The 27,886-nt window shown below is 42.2% G+C and overlaps 1 protein-coding gene across 1 annotated transcript in view; it reads right to left on the reverse strand.

The window, feature by feature from the left end:
- Positions 1-27,886, reverse strand: part of CNTNAP5 (contactin associated protein family member 5) — a gene marked incomplete at its 5' end in the record, with an annotated part of 321,557 nt that overhangs the window by 215,127 nt on the left and 78,544 nt on the right. Inside the window, 2 exons of the mRNA XM_080622097.1 lie at positions 14,618-14,811; positions 27,669-27,779. Of these exons, the coding sequence (XP_080478223.1) occupies positions 14,618-14,811; positions 27,669-27,779 (305 nt within the window). The remainder of the gene's footprint in view (positions 1-14,617; positions 14,812-27,668; positions 27,780-27,886) is intronic.

Below are 27,886 nucleotides of genomic sequence, written 5' to 3' on the forward strand. Positions count from 1 at the left end.
GGGAGAAAATTGATGAAATTCAACAAGGGCAAGTGTAGAGTCTTGCATCTGGGGAGGAACAACCCCATGTACCAGTACAGGTTGGGGGTTGACCTGCTGGAAAGTAGTGAAGGGGAAAGGGACCTGGGGATCTTGGTGGATAGGAGGATGACCATGAGCCAGCAATATGCCCTTGGGGCCAAGAAGGCCAATGGCATCCTAGGGTGCATTAGAAAGGGTGTGGTTAGTAGGTCAAAAGAGGTTCTCCTCCCCCTCTACCCTGCCTTGCTGAGACCGCATCTGGAATATTGTGTCCAGTTCTGGGCCCCTCAGTTCAAGAAGGCCAGGGAATTGCTTGAAAGAGTCCAGCACAGAGCCACAAAGATTATTAACGGAGTGGAGCATCTCCCTTATGAGGAGAGGCTGAGGGAGCTGGGTCTCTTTAGCTTGGAGAAGAGGAGACTGAGGGGTGACCTCATCAATGTTTACAAATATGTAAAGGGTGAGTGTCAGGATGAGGGAGCTAGGTTTTTCTCAGTGATGTCCAGTGACAGGACAAGGGGTAATGGGTGTAAACTGGAGCATAAGAGGTTCCATGTGAACATCAGGAAAAACTTCTTTACTGTGAGAGTGACAGAGCACTGGAACAGGTTGCCCAGGGAGGTTGTGGAGTCTCCTACATTGGAGATATTCAAGGCCCAGCTGGACAAGTTCCTGTGTGATGTACTCTAGGTTACCCTGCTCTTGCAGGGGGGTTGGACTAGATGACCTTTTGAGGTCTCTTCCAACCCTCGGGATTCTGTGATTCTGTGGCCACATATTAGATGTATATAAAAAATTGAATATAAGCTTCTGGGACACAAATTAAAAGCAAGGAGAACTACCTATTGTAAAGACATGTAATGAAAACAGCGACAGATGCCTAAACAATGATACCATTATAAAACAACTTAGAAGCCATGAGGTGGAAATTTTTCCTAAATTTCTAAAAAATAGTTTTTTCCCCAGAGACTGCTTTATGGGGAAAATACTGAAGTGTGCCCTCTTCCTTGGAGAAAAAACACGTTTCCCCTGAAGCACTAGATTAATGCAAAGAAGGCAGTATCTGAAAGATGACCGTCAAAGACAATGAATCTCAGAATTTAGTCACAAGAGCAGATGCTATCTATACATATTTACTAACAGACCACAGAAGGCTTTTCAGGAGGCTCTTGCAGTATTTTTTCTTTCCCTCTCCATTTTTTATTTTTTTTTTTTTTTTTTTTTTAGCTGAAGTCCAAATGAGAAAGTACCAAGAAGCATCTGCATTACCATTAATGGATACTGCTCATGGAAAGATTTTCTTCACCAGGCACACATATATTATGACTGGCATACAAACACTCTTGGTCTGAATAACTTGACAAGGAGACCTGAGTAACGGTCTGTGGACCAGTTCTGAAGTGCAGTGTGAGCATCTGTGCCCAGAGACTACCATTCTTGGGTCTGACACAGAGTATGTAGGACACTTCAGATATTTAGGAAGTCTCCCAGTGACAAACAAGTGTAAAATAGAATTATTAAACCAGGATCCAGAACTCAAAATATAGTTTTCTTCAGATACGACTAGAAAAACTCCTGCCCAAGAATCTTAGTTCTTCCCCAGCAGCACCCAAAGAAAAGATCTGAAAGCATCAGCCAAAATCAGCCATCATCCCTGTGTCAAAAAGACCTGCACCTCTTGGATTTGTGGGAATTTATTGAAAGAGATTATACAGAATTACTAGGCATTGCCAGAATTGCTTTAGTCTTCAAAACAGTTCCCAAGTGGGAGGTGTAATGTTTTCTTAAATTAACTGGCACAAAGTTTGGAAACTTTCTTGACTTTTTATCAAGATGTAGACCCTCCTGAGGCAATCATGACACATATTTTAAACTGATGGGTCCTATTTCCAAATGGAAGCTATTGTAAATGAAATCATTATTTTTGGGAGCTGAACCTGAATATGAAATACTCCAAAACAGTCAGTCTTTACATATAAATTCTCCAAAGTCTACCAAACCTCATCTCAGGAAAGCAAGCATTTGGTCAGTCATATCACTGATGTGGGAGTCTGTATATTTAAAATAAAAGTGACTTGCATTAAATATTCTCTAAGTAAAACAGCTTGACTAGTTTTTATTTCAGCCAAATCTCACCTCTCCTCCAAGCTGTAAAGGTGTATATATATGGAACCTTTCATCATGTTTGCAGGAGTCCATTTCTACCCTATTTCCCTGAGAACAACTTTGAGAATCAAAAGTACAATGCATAAGGACCTTCAAGATTAGTGATAAGTGTTTTTAAAATCCTTGTTCACCAAACTTGAAAGCTATGGAAAGAATATAAAACATACACCACACATTTGGAAAGTCAGTGTATTAAAAGACATCTTCCATGCTAACACTTTTATTAATTTTTTTTACTACCAGTTATCCCACTAATTATTCTTTCTTCATTAGGCAACAGACCTAATAAAATATATTAAATATTTATATTTTGTCTATATTAGGCACTATAAAAACACTGTTTCCAGTTTTAGATTACAGTACAAGCACTGGTGGTTAATAAAAAATAATCTGATAAAACTTGATTCTTAATGAGAATGAAAACAAATAAATATAGAATTCTTTCTACAAGGTAAAGAAATCCCTCTTATTTTCAGTCTTTGAAAAATAAATCCATATTATGCTGAAACTACTGGGGTGAGCGGGAGAGAGGGAAGTCCACAAAGAGCTTATTTCCAACACTATAAAGATGATGTCACAACAGAATTTCTTGGTTAGCACAAAGGAAAGAAAATCTTACTTATCAGACAATCCTATTTGTGTATTCTATGGCATGTATGTATCTATACTCTACCAATGTGTAATATCTTAAAAACATCCCAGTCCTAGAGTGGTTTGTAATGACTTGTTTATAGCTTGCCTCTTCTTTTCACAAGCCACTTCCACCACCCCCAAGTAACAGATTTCTATTTCTCTATTCATGAGATTCTGCAACAGGAATAATCCAGAATTTAGAAAAGGGCTCAGAGTAAACCAGGTACAATCTTATAAGAATTACTGAAGACCTGAACTCTGCAAGTTCAAACCAGCAGAGCTGATAATCCATTTTTTTATTTGGATTAATCTAATCTAAGAGTGAATTAGTAGAAGTGACACACTTTTCAGCAACAGGACAACCTGTCTGATTTTACAGTAGAATAAAAGTACTCTTGTTATTTAGCTCTCCCAAAGAACTGGCTTTTAAGACAACTAGAGACATTCTCAATTGTTTCAAAATGTATCAAACAACTGCAAAGAAACTACCTAAGACCTACCCTCTGGAAGCATACAGACTGAAGCGCTACTTGTTCCATATTTATTTATAATTTCTAAATGCACCTATTTATTTTCACATACCATAGAATACGATTTACAAACAAGAATAATGAAACTTGGTCTACTGACACAAAGGAGTTGCTGTCTAAAATCCCCCATCTAAGAGGAAATGTCCACTGTTTTCCATATTAGTCATCTTAGGTGCCGCCACTAATATTTATTCTCTTTGTAGAAGCCTGGAGGGGAAAACAATAGCTTTATGTCTGTGTCAGACAAATCTGCTGGAAATGGTTGGAAGACATGTATGTTATCAGGCCAGATATCACCAACCGGAACCATGCCAACCACTCCTTCCACAGCGATCTGTTAGGGCCAACACTATAAACTCATACCTTATAGTCCCTAGCATGAAGCAGTGGAGAGCTAAGAGCATACAGATCTGGGATGTGGGAATGAGAAATCAAGGAATACCTCATGGCTTTGTGCTAAATGGTTACAGAAAAGGTACATTTCAGGCAACTTGCAAAGAAATAAGATTGGGAGGGCAGTGATGATGGCAGAGGCTACATATAACCACATTTCTTGCAGTTTCCTGGGTCAGGGTGAACTGCTGCCAAATACCAAGCATGAAGACTTACTTAAAACATTACTGATGGATATTATGTTAGTATCAGCATTAAATTCTCTAGACTGCACCTTAATACTGCTTTACAGTTAACCAACTATAAAAGCACAATGTAAGGTCACAGAATTTACACAAAATTCAGTTAGCTTAAGGCTAACTCAAGTATCTCAGCACTAAAGGGTAATTTGCAATCTAAGTATATTCATCTTATTCAGGCATAAATCCACACAAAGTGTACTTAACAAACACAGATATACTGACACTTTGAATTATCCTCCCAATGGGAGAACTGCCCTGGCCATATCAAGACAGACAGATTTCCTGAGAACATGCTCAAGAGGCCAGTTTTCCAGCTAGCTCAATAAGCTAAATCAGAATTAAAAGCAAATTAGTAAGATCCAAACAGCATCTCAGAATCAAGCAGTCTTCAACCACAACAGTCCTAAACACAGCAAATCAGCAACACACCTCTTCAAAACCTGTAGTAACATATCTCTCACAGGAAAAGCGATGAAAACCTCTGAAAAACATTGCTTCCCTGAAGCAAGGCTGAATTGGCTCCTTCAAAGAAGCAATCAGCTTTTTCTTTTCTTCTTTCCTTCTTAGCGCAAAGGTGATGGAAAATAAAATAATCCATAGATACTTACTGTTTAACACCTATTTGCCGGGCAATAATAGCTGTGCATAGAAGAGATTAAATATATCTGATAATAGTACAGCAGGAAGCATTATAACAAGACAAGCAGAAACTTATTCTCTAATACAAGTAAACGTAGGAAAACTACAGGTAGAATTTTGCTCTGGCATTGCTTGGAGAGTGTTAGGACTAGAAACTAAAAGATAAATTAGTACAGCTATAAATCTGACACGAAGATAAATATTCTAACTATGTTCACAATAATTAACTCACCTAAACAGTTCCACAATCATTACCCAGCTAAGGTGGAAATGGGAAAGTTCACGTTATTTCTGCAGATTTATAAGCCAATTAAGAGTGACCCTCCTCTAGATTTCACTAGAAAAGCCTCTGGTTCAGCAAAAGCTTACCCATGCAAGTAAGAATTTCCCTGAGGAAAGGGGATGCAAGGGACTTTCATCACTTCTATTAAACATGTCTCCTGCTCCCCTGAGAATTACATACTCTTAATGCATAGAGTCCTGTCAACTCTTCAGCCCTTGCATGGTGCCCTCATGCTTGCAAGAAGCAGAACGGACACTGCCACTTCTCCATGGGGAAAGTGCTGCTCTGTACCTTGCATGACCCAGATGTTCCAACACCAGAGATGCACTTCCTATCTTGTGATCTAGCACATCTTTTCTCTTCCATGTGCAGCTGACAGCAGATGTGTAAGAAGCTTCACCAACTAAACAGTCAACTCCAAATTTCTGCTTAATATGCACAAGTATGTGCAGATGTTCGCATGAAGTATGAAGTATCTCCCTGCTATCTATGCCATTTTCCCTCTTCATTGCCTTTCCACAGAGATTCATTGTTCTAATGTAAGAGTCTTATCTGCCACTGTCGAAGCAGTCTCCCTTTATCTCCAATTCCACAACTCCCCTTTTCCTTTCAAAACTTTGTCTAAAGAACATCTTTTTTCTTCTTTCGTTGCATACATCTATGCCTGCTTCATCCCCTTTCCTTAGTGTCTTCCTGCATAATCGCGTTTTCAGCTTTGCAATGTATTTTTCAATACAGATAGAATAAAAATTGTTATCTGAAATGAAATAGCACTGTTATCACAGCTCACAGTTTTGTCCCAGTAATATGCACAATTTGGACTGACTCAAGTTGTGTGCGTATGCAGGTAAAGTAAATTATGAATTATTCAACACTTAAAAACACTGAAAAATCATTTACTGGTTACAAGCAATAGGATTTATGTTTTATGTCTCCCAATCAATAGCTAGTGTGTCCACACACAGCTGATTTATGCATACTGAAAATATAATTATAAGTCTAGTTTGCTCTGAACCATAGAGTCCTTTTGTAACAAGATTATTTAAATACAAATGGGGTTGGAAAATTGGTTTTAAATGGCTAATCTGTCTTGTCTTCAACTCCAGCTGCAGAATTTACTAACATCATAAACATAGGCTGAGTGAAAATGTAAGAGGTTTTCTGATTCTCCTCGTGATCTGTCTATGCAGCACTCATTAACGGAGAAGTTGATGGGAGCTGTATGCATGCCATGAGAGGAGGATAATAAGCCTTGTAATCTCTATAAAGAGAAAGGATTTTTTACTAGTGATATGTCATATATACTGGTGGGCAAATGTTTGTCTTATTGACAGCCCAATAAAGAATTTATGTACCCAGGTTTCAGATGCACTGAAGGACACATATGTCATACAAGTGGACAAAACTTACAGCCAGATGGCTGGAAACAGCTTTTCAGGAGCACCAGTTGCAATATGGAGCATCAAAAATTGTGAAGACATGATTAGGAAAAGTTTCATCCAGGCAGATTTACTCGGGGATTACGAAAAGGGGCCACTGCGTTCCTGCTGTCTCCATCATCATGTGACCATGACATGCAACAATGGCCCATGACATGCAGCAGGGAAAGGCCATGTCAGTACATCCTCCTCCAAGAGACCACTGTAGTATAGCCAGCTGGGAATAGGCCATGACTTTGTCGCTGGATCATGCTGATGGGCTGGGAAAAATTGCAGTTCAAATTGACTTAGGTTGAGAAGAGATTAAATATTTCTGCCAGGTTTAGTTTAAAAGACATAGTAAAGAAGAAATTTCAACACCCAGTTTTCCTTTGCTGGAAAGCAAACATATGAAAACAAAGTAAAACCTCAAATTTCTACTTGAAATGAAACACATGCCTTGAAACACAGGTACTTCTTACACCCTTCTTTTCAGCAATTAGTATATTGCTATTCTATCAAATGGTTCTCCACATAGTTACACTACCTTTGGAAAACAAATTCACCAGACTATCTAGATCCCTTGTACTGCTACACAACCTTCTCTTTCAACAGCTGCAAATGAATTATATTTTCGTCAATAAGCTATTAGTGTGAAACATTCAGTAACATCCATACAGCAAAGCACAAACTTCCAGATAGTTTTACTAAAATAGAAGCTGTATCAGTGAACCTGACAGGTCCGTTGCATATCAGTATTTTATATTGATACAGTAGACATCATGTAAATGATCCCCAGGCAATAATGATTCAGATTTCACAGCCCTGTCTGAGCTGCGAATCAGTTTTGACCACTTCTTAAGTTAGGAACAGCACAGCTTTCTGAAACAAAAAAACAATAAATAGGTAAACTTCCAGCCCTTTTAGCTATGCACAAAAACTTAAAAAGGAAACCTTGAAAAGCTCAAAGTCCTGCGGGACATAGTACTAAAATCCTGTGCTAAGGACAGAGAGAAAAATCTTCAAAGTTAAAGTCAGGGGAAGGGATGTGCTTCCCAACCGACCATCTGAGATTTCTCAAATTGTGCATTTTCCAAAATAACCTAGATTTTAACCTTTCCACTTCCTGTGGATGAGAGGTAAACTGTTAACTTGCCACCTTGCACTGACACAGGAGACTCCTCCCTTGAAACCTGCTTTAACAGATGCTCCTGCCCACTCCCAAAAAAGAAAGCAAGAATGTGCTGGTTTTGGCTAGAGTAGAGTTCATTTTCCTCATAGCAGCTAGTATGGGCTATGTTTTGGAGTTGTGCTGGAAACACTGTGGATAATTTAGGGATGTTTTTGTTACTGCTGAGCAGTGCTTACACAGAATCAAGTGTTTTTCTGCTTCTCACCCCACCCCACCCCACCCCACCAGCAGTAGGCTGGGGGTGCACAAGAAGTTGGGAGGGGACACAGCTGGGACAGCTGACCCAAACTCACCCAAGGGATATTCCAACCATATGACACCATGCTCAGCATATAAAGCTGGGAGAAAGTTGGCTGGTGGGCTTCTACCTGGGGACTGGCTGGGCATTGGCTGGTTGGCAGTGGGCAATTGTTTTTATTTGCATCACTTGTCTTGGTTTTTATTTGTTTCTTTGTTATGTACCTTTTAATTACAATTTACCATTATTATTATTTTATTTCAATTATTAAACTGTTCTTAACCTACAAGTTTTCTTACTTTTACCCTTCCATTTCTCTTGTCCCCATCCTGCTGGCAGGAGGAGAGAGCATGTGGCTGCGTGTGGTGCTTAGTTCCCAGCTGGGATTAAACCACCACAGTTGAGGTGTGAGACTCACCTTGCTCCAGTGCAGTCTGTATCAGTCCATGGCAAATGGCAGGACTGCGTTTCCACTCAGGGGCAGTCGGTTCCAGGCATACTGGACACTCCTCCATGTGAGAACAAACTGTGGCCTGCACTCTGCTATCAGAGAGATCATGAAAAACACACTGGTAATATCAACAGTTGCATACACTTTGGCAGCCTCTGACTCCAGCTCATTTCGGAGTTCTAGTATGTCTGCTGCAACAGCACTCAGCAGCAGTGTGACTTCACTCAGGCCTTAGTAATCCACTGTTAGCCTTCGCTCTCTGCTACATTTTTTTGCACTGGCCATATGTGACTATTAAAAGGTAAAATGAGCCTTACTGATCACTCTTTGACTCTCCAGTGGCAGGATCAACGTAGGGATGGGAACCATGGAGTCTCAACTGGTGTGCTGCTGTTGCAGGTGCACTGCCATGGTAGCAACTAGCACCTGCTGTTCTTTAACCCACAGCAATCCCACCACAGAGAGCTCCTCTCAGAGACCAGGCAAGCTAGACAGCTGTTTAATCTCCATACCCAAGGCAGCTATGTCAAAAGCCCACCAGCGCCCTTTTGGATCTTTGAAGTACCCTCTTCATAGGCAGTCTACGCCAAGGGTGCATGAAGCCTTCAGACCAGTCACAATAGGATGTTTTTGCCATTCATTCCCAGTTAGGCACACCTCAGCCTCTCAGGGAGACAGTTCTTGGGATCCTCCTCTCACTCCAGAAATACAGATGGAGTCTGTCTCTTTGCAATCTGATGGTATTAGAGTACAATGTACATCAGCATCCACTAGAGCTTTATACTCCTGTGGGGCTGATGTGCCAGATCATCAAATCCATGTAGTCCAGTAAACCTCGCTGTCCCTTTCCTCTGCCTGGCCAAACGCAAGGCTCCTCTGTTCCTTGTTGGAGTCTTCATAACTTGTTTTTTGTAACTGCAAACAGAAGTCCCTTTATCAGGGTCAAAAGTATGATCAGACCTTCTACTCTGGCCAACAGACACTGGAGCAGTAATTTCCCTGGAGGAATGTTTTCTAGTTCTTGTTTTTCCTTGCAGTTCCTGTACCCAAGCTTCTAGTCTCCAGGGAGGTTTACCATCCTACTTCCTCATGTTGTTCACCTGGTTGTGCAGGAAGAACCACAGGGTTGCACATGCTGTGTGCCTCCACTACACTTTCCCTTGAACTGAGAAAGGCTGGCTCTTAATAGTTGAGGCCTTGGTTGGAGTGTGTGAGGAACACCTACCCTTTTCAGCTTGCTTGGACATTTTTTGGGTCAGTTTGTCCACAGCCAAGACAGGCCCACATGGAGGAAGTGAGATTATCTTCATATCCTCAATTGTCTGGTCAGTTCTTCTATAGTTGGTGACTCTGTGTCCGTCCTGCTCATCATCACCAAGGTGCAAGTGTATGACATCGATGCATTTCATAAAAACATTTACCACATGGAATGGATGTCATCTGGGTCTTTGGATGCCTGGTCATCACACAGGTTGTTATAGATCAGCTCCAGTTCCCTCAGACACTGGATATCAATGTTGGTCTATTTGCTTTAGGAACTTGCAAATTCTTCCTTGAAGTTATATCTGTCCTTCTATATCTGACACTTGACAGCAGTCACTGCCAAAGACTGAGGACTCCCGCTTTTGTTCCAATACCTTTATCAATGGCCTTATCCTTAGCAAGAAAACCTAGTTGTCAGGCTTCTTCACCCTCTGATTCCTGACAACCAGCCCCAGTACTCAAGCACCAGAGTAGCCAGCTGAGAATTAGCTCACCTGTTTGACAGCTAAAATCTTTTTGCGTATCTTGCAGCTCACTTGAAGGTAGGGATCAGGTGGTTTCTGTCTCATTTATGATTTCAGGCTCTTCCTTTTCTTGTGACTGCAATGCTGCAGAATAGGCTGCCTCTTTTGATTCTTTCTTCTGCTTCATCTTAGAAGGCTCTTCATCCCCTTCACTAAGCAAGCTGTGATCTGACTACTGCTGCCATTGTTTCTTTTTAGACATAGTTTCTTTTTTTTAGACTGATTTAGTGTGTCTGATTTAGCTACAGTGTCTGTTGGTTTGTTTTCCCTTTCTTCTTCAGTGTGCTATGTAATACTGAGCAGTGTTTGGCAGATGCTGGCCAAGGTCCAGCACAGTGTAGTAAGCCATGTCTTTTCTTATTTATTTTTTTCCCAAACATTCTATCTCTTCAACAGGATCCTATAGGTGTTAAGAGTTAAGTTCCAGACCACTGAAGATGAGAAGTTACCTAGACTCCCATACTCCCCCACATGCTGTACCAGCCATACTCTCACAGAGCCTGGGTCCTATTTCTAAATTGCTTGTTAACCTTAGAAAAGTATCAGGGAAATATTCCTAAGAAATAGCAATAGAAGTATTTAAACCCAAGGACATCCAAGATACCAAGAAGTTATTGTAACAAGGGAGAAATGATTACAGAAAAAGGTAGCAAAGGTGCCATTCTGTATTTCCTTCACAAAAGGAGCTCTCAGAGGAAGAAGTATAATTGTTAATTGTCTCCATGAGATGGTATCTGAAGTACAGTAATGGCTTCAGTACAGAGCCCAAATACCAGATTAAGCTCAAGGTCAATGTTTTAATAACAAATCTCCCAGGCAAAACACCACTAATCACTACAGAGCACAGTAAACTGCAAAAGCCAACAGCAATCTAACATACAGAAAAAAAGAAAAAAAAAAAAAAAAAAGAAAAAGAAAAAGAAAAGCATGATGCAGATCAGATAAACTAATATCAAGAACAGATGGATCAATATTGTGACCTGCAACTGTTAACAGATACAAATATCTTTTACTATGCTTTTATGCTTTGGTCAATCTCTTATTATCTTAAACCCTTCAAGTCCCACACTGGGCAGCAAAAAGGCCTGTCATGGTTTAACCCCAACCAGAAGCTAAGCTCAATAATAAGCTAAGATATAATAGTAATAACAATAATAATAACAACAACAATAGTAACAACAATAGTAATGCAACAGAAAGGAAAATAACAAAGAGAGAGAAATAAAACCATAGGAAGACAAGTGATGTAAATGAAAACAAACCAATGCACAGCCAGTCCCCGAGAACGCAACCTTCTCCAAGCTCTGTATGCTGAGCATAATGTCATATGGCATGGAATAGCCATGGTCAGTTGCAGTCAGCTGTCCTGGCTGTGACCCCTCCCAACTTCTTGTGTACCTGCAGCCTGCTTGCTGGTGAGGAGGCAGGAGAAAATGAGAAGGCCCTGACCCTGTCTAAGCACTGCTCAGGAATAACTAAAACATCTCTGTATTACCAATGCTGTTTCCAGCACAAATACAAAACATATCCCCATATTAGGTACTATGGAGAAAATTAATTCTATCCCAGCCAAAACCAGCAGACTTACAGATTCCTAAGGTTGAAACTACCAGTCTCGTGACAGACTGGTACAGCGTACACTGTCACAGATAGTGACAATGGAGGTTACCCTGCGACACTGCTTTCTTAGCCCTGTGAAATGGTCCACTCCGCTGCCTTCCCTTAAGGGAGGTTAAAGTTATTTTCCAGAAGTGAGCAACGCATATCTCTCCTTACAGGTATTTAACAGCCAGATGTTTAGGAAAAGCACCATTGCGAGCTTGCCCTCATTTTGTCCAAGCATCTGACTTTTTTATGAAAACCTTCAACATGTGGCTGGACACCACACTATTTTTCTTAGTAAAAAACTTATGGAAATGACTGCTGCTAACAGAACAAACGCTGCAAAATTTGGAATTAAAATTCTATACATGATTCTGCAAACCTCTTTGGCTTTCTTCTTTGTGCTCTGAATGGCTCTCAAGACCTAACTTAATTCCTCAAAACAAAACCAAAAGTGCCAGGAAAAAAAGAATCAACTTTCTCTCTAGTTAGAATAAAAATTATACAGCAGCAATTCTTGATCTTCATTAATTCCATAGGCAGCCATACAAGCTCCTGGGTGTTAATGAGACTTGCCAGTTTAAGTGGACTGTAGAGTCTAATGAAATACCGAATGAGCTCATTTTGGATTCCTGCTATCAGATACTTGCAAGAGCAAAGTCCGGCAATTCTCGCCAACAATCCCTTCAAGTCTGGGAATGTGGAGCAAATTGTTCTTCTGGACTGGAATTATGTAACTGGCTCGCGTGATCAGTGTGACTTGCAGAGACTAATACGAGGGGAAAAATATTTAAATCCTTCCCCAGTGTAAATTTCATTTCATTAATTAATTAATTAATTTCATTTTTCCTCAGTTATATACAAAATGATCACCTGTAACCTATGGTGGTTTCCATTAGAAAAGCATACAAAAATTACCTCTTCAGAAAGCAAGCTTCCAGGTCTACTCTAGAACTTGTGTCAGCGTCTGCTCTGAATCAACTTTTCACCTGATCATGGAATAGTTAGGGTTGGAAAGGGCCTGAAGATCATTTAGTTCCAACCCCCCTGCCATGGGCAGGGACACCCCACACTAAACCAAGTCATCCAAGGCCTCATCCAACCTGGCCTTGAACACTGCCAGGGAAGGAGTATTTACCACTTTTTTTGGGCAACCTGTTACAGTGCCTCACCACCCTCCCAGTAAAGAACTTCTTCCTTATATCCAATCTGAACTTCCCCTGTTTAAGCATTATCCTGTTACTCCTTGTCCTGTCACTACAGTGCCTAATGAATAGTCCTTCCTCAGCATCCCTATAGCCCCCCTTCAGATACTGGAATGTTGCTATGATGTCATCAAGGAAACCAAGAGAGTTTAGGTTAATCATAAATTCTAATTCACTGTCAAAGCCTACTAGGTTTGTTCTTATTAGGTGCCAGATCAGAAACTCACAGAACTAGAGGCTTAAGACATGAAAATTGCTATGGTAAATTCTAAGTATTGTCCTTTCAAGTTTCCATTTAAGAAGAAAAATTTAAAAAATAAAAGTTCAAGGGTTTCCAAAAAGGAAAGGGCTGAAGAGTTGGAAATGTAACAAAAAATTAATTGATCAAAATTTTAACAAGGCACATAATATTTTCAGGGAAGGAAGCACTTAATGACACCACATCTGCAAAAATATCTCAGTTCTGGATTTTTGAGTCATAAGCGTGGAAGTCAAGTGCCAGGTTAAATGATCCCTATGTTTAGTCCATGAAATTTTAATCCATGAAATTCTGCTAGTTTTAAATATAAAAAAAAAAAAAACAAAAAAAAAACAAAAAAACAACCAAAAAAAAAAAAAAAAAAAAAAAAAACAACAAAAAAACAAACAAGTGTAAGTATTTGGAGAAAAGACAGCCTAATAATATGACTTCAGAAGCAACAGAAGCAGAGCCACACTTGACAACTTTATAATCATCCTTAGGACAAAGTTGCCTTTCTAAAGGAAGAAGGATTTCATTAGCTTTCCCTAAATCAAACCATGATAAAAAGACAGTGCCAATGCAATGGATTTTAAAACTACAGAAGTTAACCTCCCTCTACAGCACCCCAATTGTCTCCAAAATGTTCAGGAGGAAATTGAAGCAGCCCTTCTTTCCTCTTCCTGCTGCACAACTCCCCTCATTCACAGTCATTAAGTTCTGGAAGAAAAATCTGCTTTTGTAACACAGTATTTAACCAAGGTGTTAACCAAAGAAAAATATAACACAAAACCATAACTCTATTTTGCCACTTTTCAAGTGTCCCCTTTAATTTTCATGAAGAATGTGTTTCATTTACCACCACATACTGTCATGCTACTAGAGCTATTTTTCTCTCAAAACTACAGAACATAGCACAGAGAGGATGGTAACATTTGTTAAAAATTCACATTTTCCATATAAAAGGAAGACTTTTAAACTCTGCATCCACACCTGAGGTGGTACTGCTACTGCAAGCAGTCCTACCCACAGCACCTGGCACATGCTGAACTTGTGACACAGCAAGCATCAAGTCTACATTAAAATTTTAGGAAAAGCCTTGAGCACTTTTAGCGTATCTGCTAAATCATCCCACAACTCACACTGCAGCTCCAGCCTTCTCCAGCCGAGGAGCAATCTACCACCCACCTCCCTCAGCATGAGCTCTGTTGTTCTGACTAGCAAGCTTGCATAAGACACAGAGTTAATTTCCATATTTCCTGGAGAAACTATGTAGGTGATTAGCTCCATTTACCCTGGTGTGCCTAAACCAAAGCCAACCAGGCACAGAGGCATGCAGGTCATTTTGAGTGCCCTGAGCATCCTCATAGTCTGAAAAATAATGTAGTCTTGAGGACCTAAACTTGTATTACACAGACAATAAGCAACATAACCCATTTAGAACAAAACACCCTGCAGAGTCTGCTCTCTCACCACGACATCACTCCTCTGATCTGAAACCAAAGCTGCTCCTCCAAATGCCAAAATGATCCCAACCAGGAAGATCTGGGAACAAACAACATCCACAATTCAGACCTACCCAGATGGTGTCGTCTTGTCTGTATTGTTTCCAGTTGCGGCCGGTGTCGCTGAGCATCAGCATATAGCTGGTTACCCAGTCTGAGCTCCCGTACCTGCCCTGCGTAGCGATGGCAACAATTTCCACTCTGTCTCCCAGATCAACCTGGAGCCACTGCTGCTCATTTGAGTCCAGCGGGGACCAGCCACCAGCTCCTGAAGGAGTATGGATAAGGATAATTTAGATGACAATAACAGCACAAGAAATTATACTTGAAAAAGAACCACATTACTATTTCAGGTCATCACAGAGAACTTTACTTTCTGAACATACAGCTGTTTGTTTGTATATCTGTATTAGGAAATATGCTACATAAGGTGTGCTTCCTTAAGGTTTTCTTAATTAACCTGAAATTCATAAGGAATTTTGTATTTCTAAGACATTTTAAGGGAATTTATTCTTTGCCAGCTGGACAAGCACCAGTGAGGTTGGCACATCATCAGTCACAACAAAAAAAAAAATCGTTATCTATCCTCTCCTTGCATGCTTGTGCAAATCTGGGGTTACCAATTTCACACTTACTTGCTTTGACATTTTCTTTACTGCTACGTTTTGAAAGACGGGAAAAAACATTAGTTACTGAGATTTAAGCCCTCTTAATTTTTTCAAAAAACAGTTTAATTGCAGGTTGTAAATGCACTTCGGACAGTATGTTGAAAAGCTAGAGACCATTCGATAAAAAGGACTAGAAAGTAATGTTTGCCTTACACAAGATGCTTGTTGAATGAACTTTTATGTTATCTTAAACAAAGAACAAACAAGATCTCCACAAGGATAAATGTAACTTGCAACTTATCTGCTTCCATGACCCACTTTTCCATTCAGGAATGGAAACTTCAGAAGTTATGATCACATGGAAACTGATAGCTTAGAACTCGTGTTTGTCCCATAAAAGTAAAGCTATGGTACTATCCCTTGAGTTTTTTAGAGCTTAAACAGGTAATGTCAAGACAATGAAATATAGAACTGCAACCACTGCTTGAATTTCACCACTTCACTCAATACAGTAAATGAGAGTTTATAGTTAAAGGCAAATCCTCCCAGACTGGAATATATTATTTAATGTTCTCTTGCTTTCTTTTACACCCTTAAATTATAGCTGATATTTATTTTTTTAACTTGTTTCTACTTGCATACAATTATTCTCTTCACACACCCAGAGTTCACTGCAGTCTTACAAATATGTGAACAACACATCTATGAAGAATGTGGAAGCCATTAATAAACTTTCCAAACCAGCAAATTTTCAGGCAGTCACTGCTTCTGCAACCCATCATCTTGTTTGTGCTGCCATTATTAGTGAGGTTTACAAAACCACTTCTCTCTGCAACAAACACAATCACAATGGGAGGGAAAGGGGGAAATAGAGTGCATAGAATCATACAATGGTTAGGGTTGGAAAGGACCTTAAGACCACCTAGTTCCAACCCCCCTGCCATGGGCAGGGATGCCTCAAACTAGACCGTGTCACCCAAGGCTCTGTCTAACCTGGCCTTGAACACTGCCAGGGAAGGAGCATTTACCACTTTTTTGGGGCAACCTGTTCCACTGCCTCACCACCCTCACAGTAAAGAACTTTTTCTTTATATCTAACCTGAACTTCCCTTGTTTTAGTTTTAAACCCCTTACCCCTTGTCCTATCACTACAGTCCCTGACGAGGACTCCCTCTCCAGCATCCTTGTAGGCCCCCTTCAGATACTGGAAGGCTACTATGAGGTCTTCATGCAGCTTCGCTTCTCCAGGCTGAACAGCCCCAACTTTCTCAGCCTGTCTTTGTATGGGAGGTGCTCCACTCCCCTGATCATCGTCGTGGCCCCTCTCTGGCAGTGCTCTAATAGCTCCATTTCCTTCTTATGTTGAGGACACCAGAACTGTACACAATACTCCAAGTGAAGAGAGCAGAGGGGAAGGATCACGTCTTTTGACCTGCTGGTCACGCTCCTTTTGATGCACCTCAGGATACGGTTAGCCTTCTGGGCTGTGAGTGCACACTGCTGGCTCATGTTCAGTTTCTCATCGATCAACACCCTCAAATCCTCCTCCGCAGGGCTGCCCTGAATCATTCTCTGCACAATATTCAGCTGTGCCTGGGATTGCCCCGACCCAGGTGTAAGACCTTGCACTTCACGTAAAGCATTAAAAATTCCTCGTGTAAACTATGATTCTAAATATGCATCCCCAAACAAAAAGAATTACTAAACTTTGATTATAAATCTCTGGATTTACTTTAATATTTTAATCTTATTAACTGATCCATCTCAAAGCTGCTCCATGAAGAGTTTATCAGAGTAAACTGAGTTGAAAGATCGATAAACGTGGTTTATATCAAAAAAACTCAATTTCAGTAACTTTGCCCTTTAAAAAAATTTCTTGATTTTTGTGGACCACATTGTATTTTATAACTCACAACTGAAATCCTTTGCCTAACAGGTGTCAGAATTTTCATTTTTTACATTTCATTAAGATATGAGCATGCCATGGAAGACCTACTGAGAACATTAGGAATTTCTTCACTCAATTCTTCTCTCACTACACTTCATAGCTCTCTTTTAACTTCATACCTATATAGTTTATATAAAACTATAGTTTTATATAGTTCATTATAGCTTCCTGTTAAAAATCCTAACATTCATTCTTACATACACACACACTCTCCTCCCACCCCCCATCTTATGTGCCATATAAAGAATATTTCTGTCATGCTTTTAAGATACAAACTACATAACCATTCAAAGACAACAAGCTGCATATTTCTCCTACATGGAATTGTGGCTAATATTCACGAGAGCCAAAGGAGAAACTTCCTTTGGATTGTAACATCCAATATCCGGTCTAGCGGAAAGTGCCGCTGTCCACACCAGGGGGGCTGGAGCTAGATACCTTGAAGGTTCCTTCCAAACCCAATTCTATGATTTGAAATAGACTCTGAACACAGGAGTTGTTGCCTTGTTTATAGCTTTATGCCAGTAACTGGAGAGACATAGAAATTAAGTTCAGAAATTCTGGCAGGTCTTTGGCAAGAAGTTGTTCCCTTAAATGCTCCACAGAGCTTATTCTAGATGTTTTCGTAAATATTCAAAGAAATGTGGGCATTTTCATCTTTCCTCGATTGTCTTTCTGCAACATAAACAGCAACAATGAGATGTGAGATGGAGGAAAATCACTTATAACAGGTGATCCGTTTGATGAATTTCCCATTAAAAAAACAAACAAAAAACTCCAAAGAAAACAAAACAAAAAAAACTTTTGCTTTCTCTATGCTAGTTTATACACAAGTTCTTAAGCCAGGCTTATTACCACAGGTACTTTCCAGTAATTTGTTAAACATCATTTGGCTTTACAAAGCACTGTTAACTTCCAGTTTGAGCATGGCACAACAGATTTATATTGTTGAAGTCAGTCAAACAAACAATACACATTGAATTGAAATTTGAGAGATCTCTAGTGAGCTTAAGCTCAGAAATCACAGATTACATGGCATTTCTGAACTGCGTATTTCTTCACATGAGCACATCTGTCTGTTGGGAGTATCACTCTTTAGACATAAGAACTGCATGACTAGCAGTGACGCTTGCTCATAGCATCACTTTTCCAGACACTGGTCTTGCAAGAGAGACCTTATCACTGACAGATCATGTCTTTTCAGAACTGCAGATGCTTCATACACCTCTTCCCATGGGGGGTAAAAATCCACTGCATTTCCACCTCCCAAACCTTCCACCATTACCATTTCCACAGATGGACAGTAATTCTACTGACTTGTAAGAATGGCAGCTAAATTCCCTAAAGTTAAAGCTGCATTGTCTTTGTGACTGAGGACAGAACTAAAGTTTTTCCTTTGGGCCTCTCTCATTTCTGCTAGTAAAGCAAACACGTAACTTCTGCCTGCTTTTGAGGGTATCTCAAATCCTCACCAAATACTGCTATAAGTGCCAAAAATCAAGAAATATTCTATTTCCTCGACATTTGCTCTGTTATACAGAACAGGTGGCACAAGTGGCATCTTTTTTTCAGCACAATCTGTGTCTGCATATTTCTTTTATGCACATGATTCTTTATAGTGTGTCAACACCACACCCCATACTTCTTCTATTAAGCAGCAAAAAAGCACATCTGGAGTGTAGTAGCTCTTTTACGGCCATTTGCTCCTCTATCCATGAGCTATGCTAATGCTGGGGAACATCTGTCAGGGCAGGCCCAAGACAAGAGACAAGAATGTAGGATGCAAAGGCTACTGAAGAAAATACTTAGAATCATAGAAACATAGAAAAGTTAGGGTTGGAAAGGACCTTAAGATCATCAAGTTCCAACACCCCTGCCATGGGCAGGGACACCTCACACTAGACCATGCCACCCAAGGCCTAATCCAACATGGCCTTGAACACCACCAAGGATGGAGCATTCACAACCTCCCTGGGCAACCCATTCCAGTGCCTCACCACCCTCTCAGTAAAGAATTTCTTCCTTATATCCAATCTAAACTTCCCCTGTTTAAGTTTGAACCCATTAGCCCTTGTCCTGTCACTACAGTCCCTGAGGAACATTCCATCCCCAGCATCCTTGCAGGCCCCCTTCAGATACTGGAAGGCTGCTATGAGGTCTCCACACAGCCTTCTCTTCTCCAGGCTGAACAGCCCCAACTTTCTCAGCCTGTCTTCATACAGGAGGTGCTCCAGTCCCCTGATCATCCTCGTGGCCCTCCTCTGGACTTGTTCCAACAGTTCCATGTCCTTTTTATGTTGAGGACACCAGAACTGCACACAATACTCAAAGTGAGGTCTCATGAGAGCAGACTAGAGGGGCAGGATCACCTCCTTTGACCTGCTGGTCACGCTCCTCTTGATGCAGCCCAGGATACAGTTGGCTTTCTGGGCTGCGAGCACACACTGCTGGCTCGTGTTCATTTTCTCATCGACCAACACCCGCAAGTCCTTCTCTGCAGGGCTGCTCTGAATCTCTTCTCTGCCCAACCTGTAGCTGTGCCTGGGATTGCTCTGACCCAGGTGTAGGACCTTGCACTTGGCATGGTTAAACTTCATGAGGCTGGCATCAGCCCACCTCACAAGCATGTCAAGGGCCCTCTGGATGGCATCCCTTCCCTCCAGCGTATCAACCAAACCACACAGTTTGGTGTCATCGGCAACCTTGCTGATGGCGCGGTCAGTCCCACTGTCCATGTCACCGACAAAGATGTTGAACAAGACCGTCCCAACACCGATCCCTGAGGGACACCACTCGTTACTGGTCTCCAGCCGGACATTGAGCCATTGACCACAACTCTTTGCGTGCAGCCATCCAGCCAGTTCTTTATCCACCGAGTAGTCCACCCATCAAATTGATGTCTCTCCAATTTAGAGACAAGGATGTCGTGTGGGACAGTGTCAAAGGCTTTGCACAATTCCAGGTAGATGACTTCAACTGCTCTACCCCTGTCCATCAGTTCCGTAGCCCCATCATAGAAGGCCACCAAATTGGTCAGGCAGGATTTCCCTTTAGTGAAGCCATGCTGGCTGTCACCAAGCACCTCCTTGTTTTTCATGTGCCTTAGCATGCCTTCCAGGAGAATCTGCTCCAAGAGTTTGCCAGGCACAGAGGTGAGACTGGCTCGTCTGTAATTCCTCGGGTCATCCATTTTCCCCTTCTTGAAAATGGGGGTTATATTTCCCTTCTTCCAAGAAGAAGTTCAAGGGAACTTCACCTGACTGCCATGATTTTTCAAATATGATGGACAGTGGCTTAGCAACTTCATTCGCCAGCTCCTTCAGGACCCGTGGATGGATTCCGTCAGGTCCCATGGACTTGTGTACATTCAGGTTTTTAAGATGGTCTCGAACCAGATCCTCTCCTACAGTGGGCCTAGGGTCTTCATTCTTACAGTCCCTGCGTCCACCTTCCACGACTTGGGTGGTGCGGTCAGAGACTTTGCCAGTGAAGACCGAGGCAAAGAAGTCATGAAGAACCTCAGCCTTCTCCAAATCCAGGGTAGCCAGTTCTCCCGATAGCTTCTGGAGGGGGCCTATGCTGTCCCTAGTCTGTCTTTTATTCACTACGTATCTATAGAATCCCTTCCTGTTATCCTTAACATCCCTAGCCAAGTTCAATTCTAACTGGGCCTTAGCTTGCCTAACCTGGTCCCTAGCTTCCCAGACAACATCCCTGTATTCTTCCCAGGCCGCCTGTCCCTGCTTCCACCTTCTATAAGCCTCTTTTTTCCTTTGAATTTTCCCCAGCAGCTCGTTATCCATCCAAGAAGGTGTCCTGGCCCTCCTGCTGCACTTCCTTCTAGTTGGGATGCAACACTCCTGAGCTTGTAGCAGGTGATCCTTGAATATCAACCAACAGTCTTGGGCCCCCCTGCCCTCTAGGGCTGTATCCCATGGAACTTTACTGAGCAGGTTCCTGAAGAGGCCAAAGTCTGCTCTCTTGAAGTCCAGGGCAGTGAGCTTGCTGCACACTCTTCTCACTGTCCTGAGGATCTCGAATTTGACTACCTCGTGGTCACTGCATCCAAGTCTCCCTGGATCGTCACATTTCCAACCAGCCCTTCCCTGTTGGTGAGCACGAGGTCAAGCACGGCACCTCTCCTTGTCGGCTCCTGTATTACTTGCAGAAGAAAGTTGTCTTCCACACAATCCAGAAGCCTCCTCGATTGCTTGTGCCAGGCTGTACCATCCCTCCAACAGATATCAGGGTGGTTGAAGTCCCCCATGAGAACAAGGGCCTGTGAGCGTGAGGCTGTTCCTATCTGTCTGAAGAGCGCTTCATCCGCAGATTCCTCTTGGTCAGGCAGTCTGTAACAGATCCCCACAGTAATGTCTCCCATCGCTGTTCTCCCTTTAACCCTGACCCACAAACTCTCTGTTGACTGCTCACCCGTCCCCAGACAGAGTTCCATACTCTCCAACCTATCCCTAACATAAATAGCAACTCCCCCTCCCCGCCTGCCAGGCCTGTCTTTTCTAAAGAACCTGTAACCTTCAATTCCAACACTCCAGTCGTAGGAGCCATCCCACCATGTTTGTGTGATTCCTATTATATCATACCCCCATAGACGTGCACACATCTCTAATTCCTCTTGTTTGTTTCCCATGCTACAGGCGTTTGTATAGAGGCATCTGAGCCGAGCTCCAAATGAAGCCAGCTCATTGGCTGGAGCGGCTGGAATATCTCTACATTGCTCCGAGCATTTATTATAGGTGCTGGCAACTGACTGGGTGTGTTGGGGTGGAACGATGCCCTCCTCCCCCAACAGATCTAGTTTAAAGCAACCTTGACCAGCCTGGCAAGCCTCCTACCAAACCACTCTTCCCCTTCTTTGTCAGACCAGCTCCACCAGCCCCCAGTAGACCTGGCCTACAAACTTGGGTCCCGTGTTCAAGACACCCAAACCCCTGACTATGACACCACCCTTTTAACCATTTATTAACTTGGCCAATCCTCCTAGCTTTTTTAAGGTCCTCCCCTATATCCTGGAGAATTGACAAAAAGACAGTCTGAGCTCCAGAGCCCCTAACCAGCTCTCCCAGGGCTCTGTAGTCCTTCTTCATGTTCTCCAGGCTACTGCTATCAACATCACTAGCATCCAAATGGATCACTAGAAGTGGGTAACAGTCAGTGGGACTTACTAGAGCAGGCAGCCTCTCTGCAACATCCCTGATCCGTGCCCCAAGTAGGCAACACACCTCCCTCGAGACTGGGTCAGGCCGACAGATGAACGCTTCTGTCCTTTTCAGAGTCCCCTACCACTATGACCCGCCTGTCTTCCTTGCAGCACCAGTAGAGATCTTCTTTACCAGTGCATCAGCTGGTTGTTTCTGGACATCAAACTCCTTTGAACAGATACAAGCATAACCTTGACACTCTTTTCCTGCAGTTGAGCACAAGTAAAATAAACAGGACCACACACCTTTTATTAATAGTGTGTCATAAGCATAAAACAGACAAAATGTGGCTCTTATTATACCCAACAAATCTGTACATTTGATTTTAGGTTAACTGGAAAGTACTAATTCATGAAGATGCCACACTGCCCCTCTCACAAGGACAAAAGAGAGAGTAGATGCCCAATAAAGTCAATACACATTTGTCACTTTACAACATCATGTCTCCTGAGGGACATACAATTTCCCTTTCTTCCCACTAGATTCCCACTGGCATTGATATGATTCTGTGCATTGTCATGTACCATCATTGCTCATGGTTCACATATTTCACATTTTCTGTGGATCATTTCAGGGAAGAGGTTCAACATGATGTGGAGAAAATGCCCTGGTGGAGAAACTACCAGAGGTATCTGATATATTGCTCATTCTCCGTGGCAACAATCATAATGCTAGAAATACGAGAACAAAGATCAGATGGTTTCTCAGTTGGAGACCCATATAACTTCAAGAAATATGATCAAATATTTTTTTTTTCTTTTTCAGACCATTTGTACATTTTGCCATAATTGTTCCAAAAATTGCACTGAAGCCAAGTGTTATGCAGTCAGTGGTCCTTGATGTTCCACAGGGCTGCTCAGGATGCCCATACTTATTTTCGGTTTTGTCGTGGTTTAAGCCCAGGCCGTAAATCAGAACCACGAAGTCCACTTCCCCCCCCCCCACCTTTCTTCCCTCCGCTTCTGGAGGGACGGGGAGGAGAATCAAAAGAATGCAGCTCCTACGGGTTGAGATAAGAACAGTTTAATAACTAAGGTATAACACAAATCACTACTGCTACCACTAATAGTAATAATGATAAAGGAAATAACAAGCAAGAGAATACAACCGCTCACCAACCGGTACCTCACCCCCACCCTGCCATGATCCAGCCCTTCCGGGAACTCTCAGTTCTACATCCTGGGCATGACGTGCTATGGTATGGAATACCTCTTTGGCTAGTTTGGGTCAGGTGTCCTGTCCCTGCTTCCTCCCGGCTTCTCCTCCTCCCTGGCAGAGCATGAGACTCACAAAGTCCTTGGTCAGTCTAAACATCAGTGTTATCAGCTCTGTTCCGAGGCTGAAAGTCAAAAACACAGTGCTGCAACAGCTACTAAGAAGGAGAAAAACTGACTGCTACTGCTGAACCCAGGACAGTATCCACCCCTTATTCCATACCATTCACGTCATGCTCAGATCCCACATTTTCAATATACCCTCACTCTCATCTCGGTGCACTCTTATCTTAGTGCACGGACCAATTCCTATAAAGCTACTGAGTCCGTTCGGTTCATGATGTTGGGCTCCATCTCTTGTAACAGTCTTTTAGAGCAGGAGAGGCCCATTGCAAAGTCCACCCCTCGATCATGAGTCCATCTCTATGTTGCATCTTTGCCCTGATGGATGGGCCCATCAGGCTTAAAATAATTCACCCTCCCCTGCAGCAGTCTCTGCAACTTGTCGTCGGGGACTCCACACAGCTGCTTTCCATCTCCGACGCTTCCAAAGCACTGGAGGGGCCCAGTGGATTAGATACTCGCCCATACTGTCCCACACACCGTGACACTCATGGCTGTCCAGCCTTGGGGAAAACCTCTCGGTCCCCCTGTATTGTCTAAACCCAGACAAGACCCAAACCTGACTCTGCTTAACTCTCGGGATCAGACAAAATGGCCGTGGGTAGAACACACTCTGTGTGTGTGCCAACATGGTGATCCCCATCACAATCAGCAGGCAGGTCCCAAGGGTACCCAAAGGCCATTCAAAACCTTCAGAACTCTCAAATGCTGCTGCTGTACTTGTCACTGGGGCTGGAGCAGCTGCTGTGCTTGCTGGCTCTCTCACCACCAGCTCCACTTTTTCCGAGTCCAGATCTTCCTCCTCTGCCTTGCTGGGAAATGCTGCGTGGTCTCCTGCATCCTCCTGCGGCTCGGGCTCACGGGGCTCGGCAGGCTGCTGCTGGGGAATGCTCTTGGCCGCCGCGGGGCTGGGCTCGGCTGTGGGGCTCGGCTCCTCCACCGCCTCCTCCCGCTGCTCGGCAGCCGCCTCCTTCCCGGCCTCCGGCCCCGCTCCCGCCGCCGCTTGGTCCCCGGGGCCCCTCTCCCGGGCCGCTTCGGCCGCTGCCGGCTCCCGGGGCCGCTCCCCCTCGGCTCCCCGCAGCCTCACAAAGAGTGAGGCGAAGACGAGGGCCAGGACGGTGAAGAGCAGCAGGACGGCCAGGTACAAGTCCACGGCCACGTCCATCCTGCCCTGCTGCCGGAGCCCGCCCGCATTACAAGCCATTACCATAAAATACAATGAAACAAGAACCTTAGCCCAAGGCCCACACTTGATAAACACTAACACAGCAAATACCAGCTCTAAGTAAGCTACAGCATACTGAAACTGTGACATCAAGAGAAACAACTTTGAGAGCCAATAAATCAGCATTGTGCCTCAGTCAGTTCTGCCGTTATCTCAACCCTTCCTGCCCCACGTTGGGCGCCAAAAAGAACTGTCGTGGTTTAAGCCCAGGCCGTAAATCAGAACCACGAAGTCCACTTTCCCCCCCCCCCCACCTTTCTTCCCTCTGCTTCTGGAGGGACGGGGAGGAGAATCAAAAGAATGCAGCTCCTACGGGTTGAGATAAGAACAGTTTAATAACTAAGGTATAACACAAATCACTACTGCTACCACTAATAGTAATAATGATAAAGGAAATAACAAGCAAGAGAATACAACCGCTCACCAACCGGTACCTCACCCCCACCCTGCCATGATCCAGCCCTTCCGGGAACTCTCAGTTCTACATCCTGGGCATGACGTGCTATGGTATGGAATACCTCTTTGGCTAGTTTGGGTCAGGTGTCCTGTCCCTGCTTCCTCCCGGCTTCTCCTCCTCCCTGGCAGAGCATGAGACTCACAAAGTCCTTGGTCAGTCTAAACATCAGTGTTATCAGCTCTGTTCCGAGGCTGAAAGTCAAAAACACAGTGCTGCAACAGCTACTAAGGAGAAAAACTGACTGCTACTGCTGAACCCAGGACAGGTTTATTAATACAAAGCAAAGGGAACGCTTGTTCCCATCCTACAGTGCCTTACAAACAGCTCAACTGGCTTTGTATTGTGCTACAAACTCTTGGACTTCCTGCTGCAACTAAGTGCTATCCCGCTGCACAATTTTACTTTAATGTCCAGATCAAACACTTCCTGGCCATAAAACAAATTCTTTTTGACATTGTATATGTTTTATATTCTTATACATAATTGCCTGTACTGACTGCTAAGGCTGAGAGTTAACAGAGAAATTAAAAAGCTCAGTTTATAGAGTCATATTGTAGCAATTTTCTTATTATTTTTCATTATCATTTACTGTAAACAAAAAAGCCAGTTAATCCCTCTCGTGTAAGTAATGTATTTCACACCTCAGGATTATACCAGAATTATACTGGTTTACTATTGCCAGTACAGAATAATCAGCATTTTAATTAAATGCTTTCAGCACTTCACATAAAGCTTTACTCATGGATAATGTGTATAGGGGTTTGGGTTGGTTTGGGGTTTTTTGCTCTTTTTTTTTCTTTTTCTTTTTCCTTCAGGTTTTTTTGGTTTGGGTTTTTTTTTGTTGTTGCTTGTTTTGTGGGGCTTTTTTTGGGGGGGTGGGGGTTTTGGGGAGGTCAGGGGTTTTCTTTGTTTGGTTGGGTTTTTTTGGTTTTGTTTTATGGTTTATGGCACATTGCACTGCTGCAGGCCTTTTTCTAAACAACAGCCTTGTTACTGTTACCTATTACTGAATCAACATGATGAACTACAACTTTCTATCTATGTAGGTCTAGACTGTATTTTATAAATTCATCTTCACCTGCTGCATTCCTTTTATATTAACAAATATATTTACTTGGGTTTCTACCTGGAGGCACTGTTACTTTCAGCACTGTCTTATCAATTACAAACAAAGCTAAGGTAACTCATCAAAGCACTCCAACATTAATAGAAAGCCATCACACTGACCTTGTAAGTAACTGTTATTTATTATAAAGATATCTACTGTTTGCATTCCAATGCCGGTTCCTTCAGTCACCATCTACCACTGCTTCTCCAACCCAGGATCAGGTACCCATATGAATTCTGTTGGCACTACATCCATGCATTTCTACAAAAGTCTGGGCAGTAAGATAGATATTGTCAAGCTAGAGCTTGACTTGCAATAATATTGACTTTGAATCTCTTCCTCTTTTCTGCAGATAAAATGAGTCATTACAGACATTTGCAAAATCACATAAGCATGTCTATTCACTGTCCCAGCTAGGAGTTGGAGACAAAGGCAGGGCTCAATGTTTATAACTTAACATAATGTAAGATATTTCAGGGATTGTTTAAGTAGATAAATTATCTTTTTTTTTTTTTTTAATTAAAATATTTTTTCTAGTAGTATACTTCCTAATGTTTCTTATAATTAAAACCACGTAATATAATTAAAACCATGTAATGTAGTAATACAGGGCTTTCCTCTTTCAGAGGCTCTAACTTGGGAATAAGATGGGAGCCATCAACACAAATGTGCAGCACAGTGTCAAATGACATTCTAGGTACTGCCAACTTCTCTTTTCTGGTACAAAGTTTGATCCTAGAAAGTTTCACCTTGTATGTGAACTCATTATCTGGGCCTTAAATGTTCTTCACTGCAAATGTCTGCAAAGTTTTATGCATTCATTTTCACTAGATCTGGAGAACTGTGTAATCATTGAATTCCACTGGAACTTCAATATCTAGTTGCTACTAGCTTTTACAAATTACAAATACCTACATTTTAGAATACAGCCTCAAATCTAATGACCTTCAAGCCTTAAAGACTATGGGAACTCTTCAACAGCAAAAAGACTATGTGAACTTCCTTTAGGATGCTTCTACAAAAGAACTGGAGAGTTTCAAATTTAATGGAAGTTTTCTATAACAAAGGAAGGAATTGCTCCTTAACAGAGCTCTCTCAAAAGCATAAATTAATGTCTCTGTTCAACTTCACTCTGAATGCACTGCAGACAAACAGCAAAGAAGGTTATTCTTTGTAAAAGTGATTAAAAAGAACAGTTTAGACATTTCATACTGCAACCTTACCATCTCTCCTGTTGAGCTTTGCAAAGCTGGGACTGTGAGTACTGAAGAGCTCAGAGGAACTTGTAAGGGCTGTTGAAGGTAAGGAAGATACCAATGGATCATCACAATTATCTAAAAAAAAAAATAAAAAGCAAGAAACAAAACAAACAGATGTCATCACATGAGCAATAAATATGCTAACTTGTGTTATTTCAAGGTGGTGTTTGTTTCCACTTAGC

The sequence above is a fragment of the Psittacula echo genome, assembly GCF_963264785.1.
Source record: "Psittacula echo genome assembly, chromosome: 6".
NCBI classification, from domain to species: domain Eukaryota; kingdom Metazoa; phylum Chordata; class Aves; order Psittaciformes; family Psittacidae; genus Psittacula; species Psittacula echo.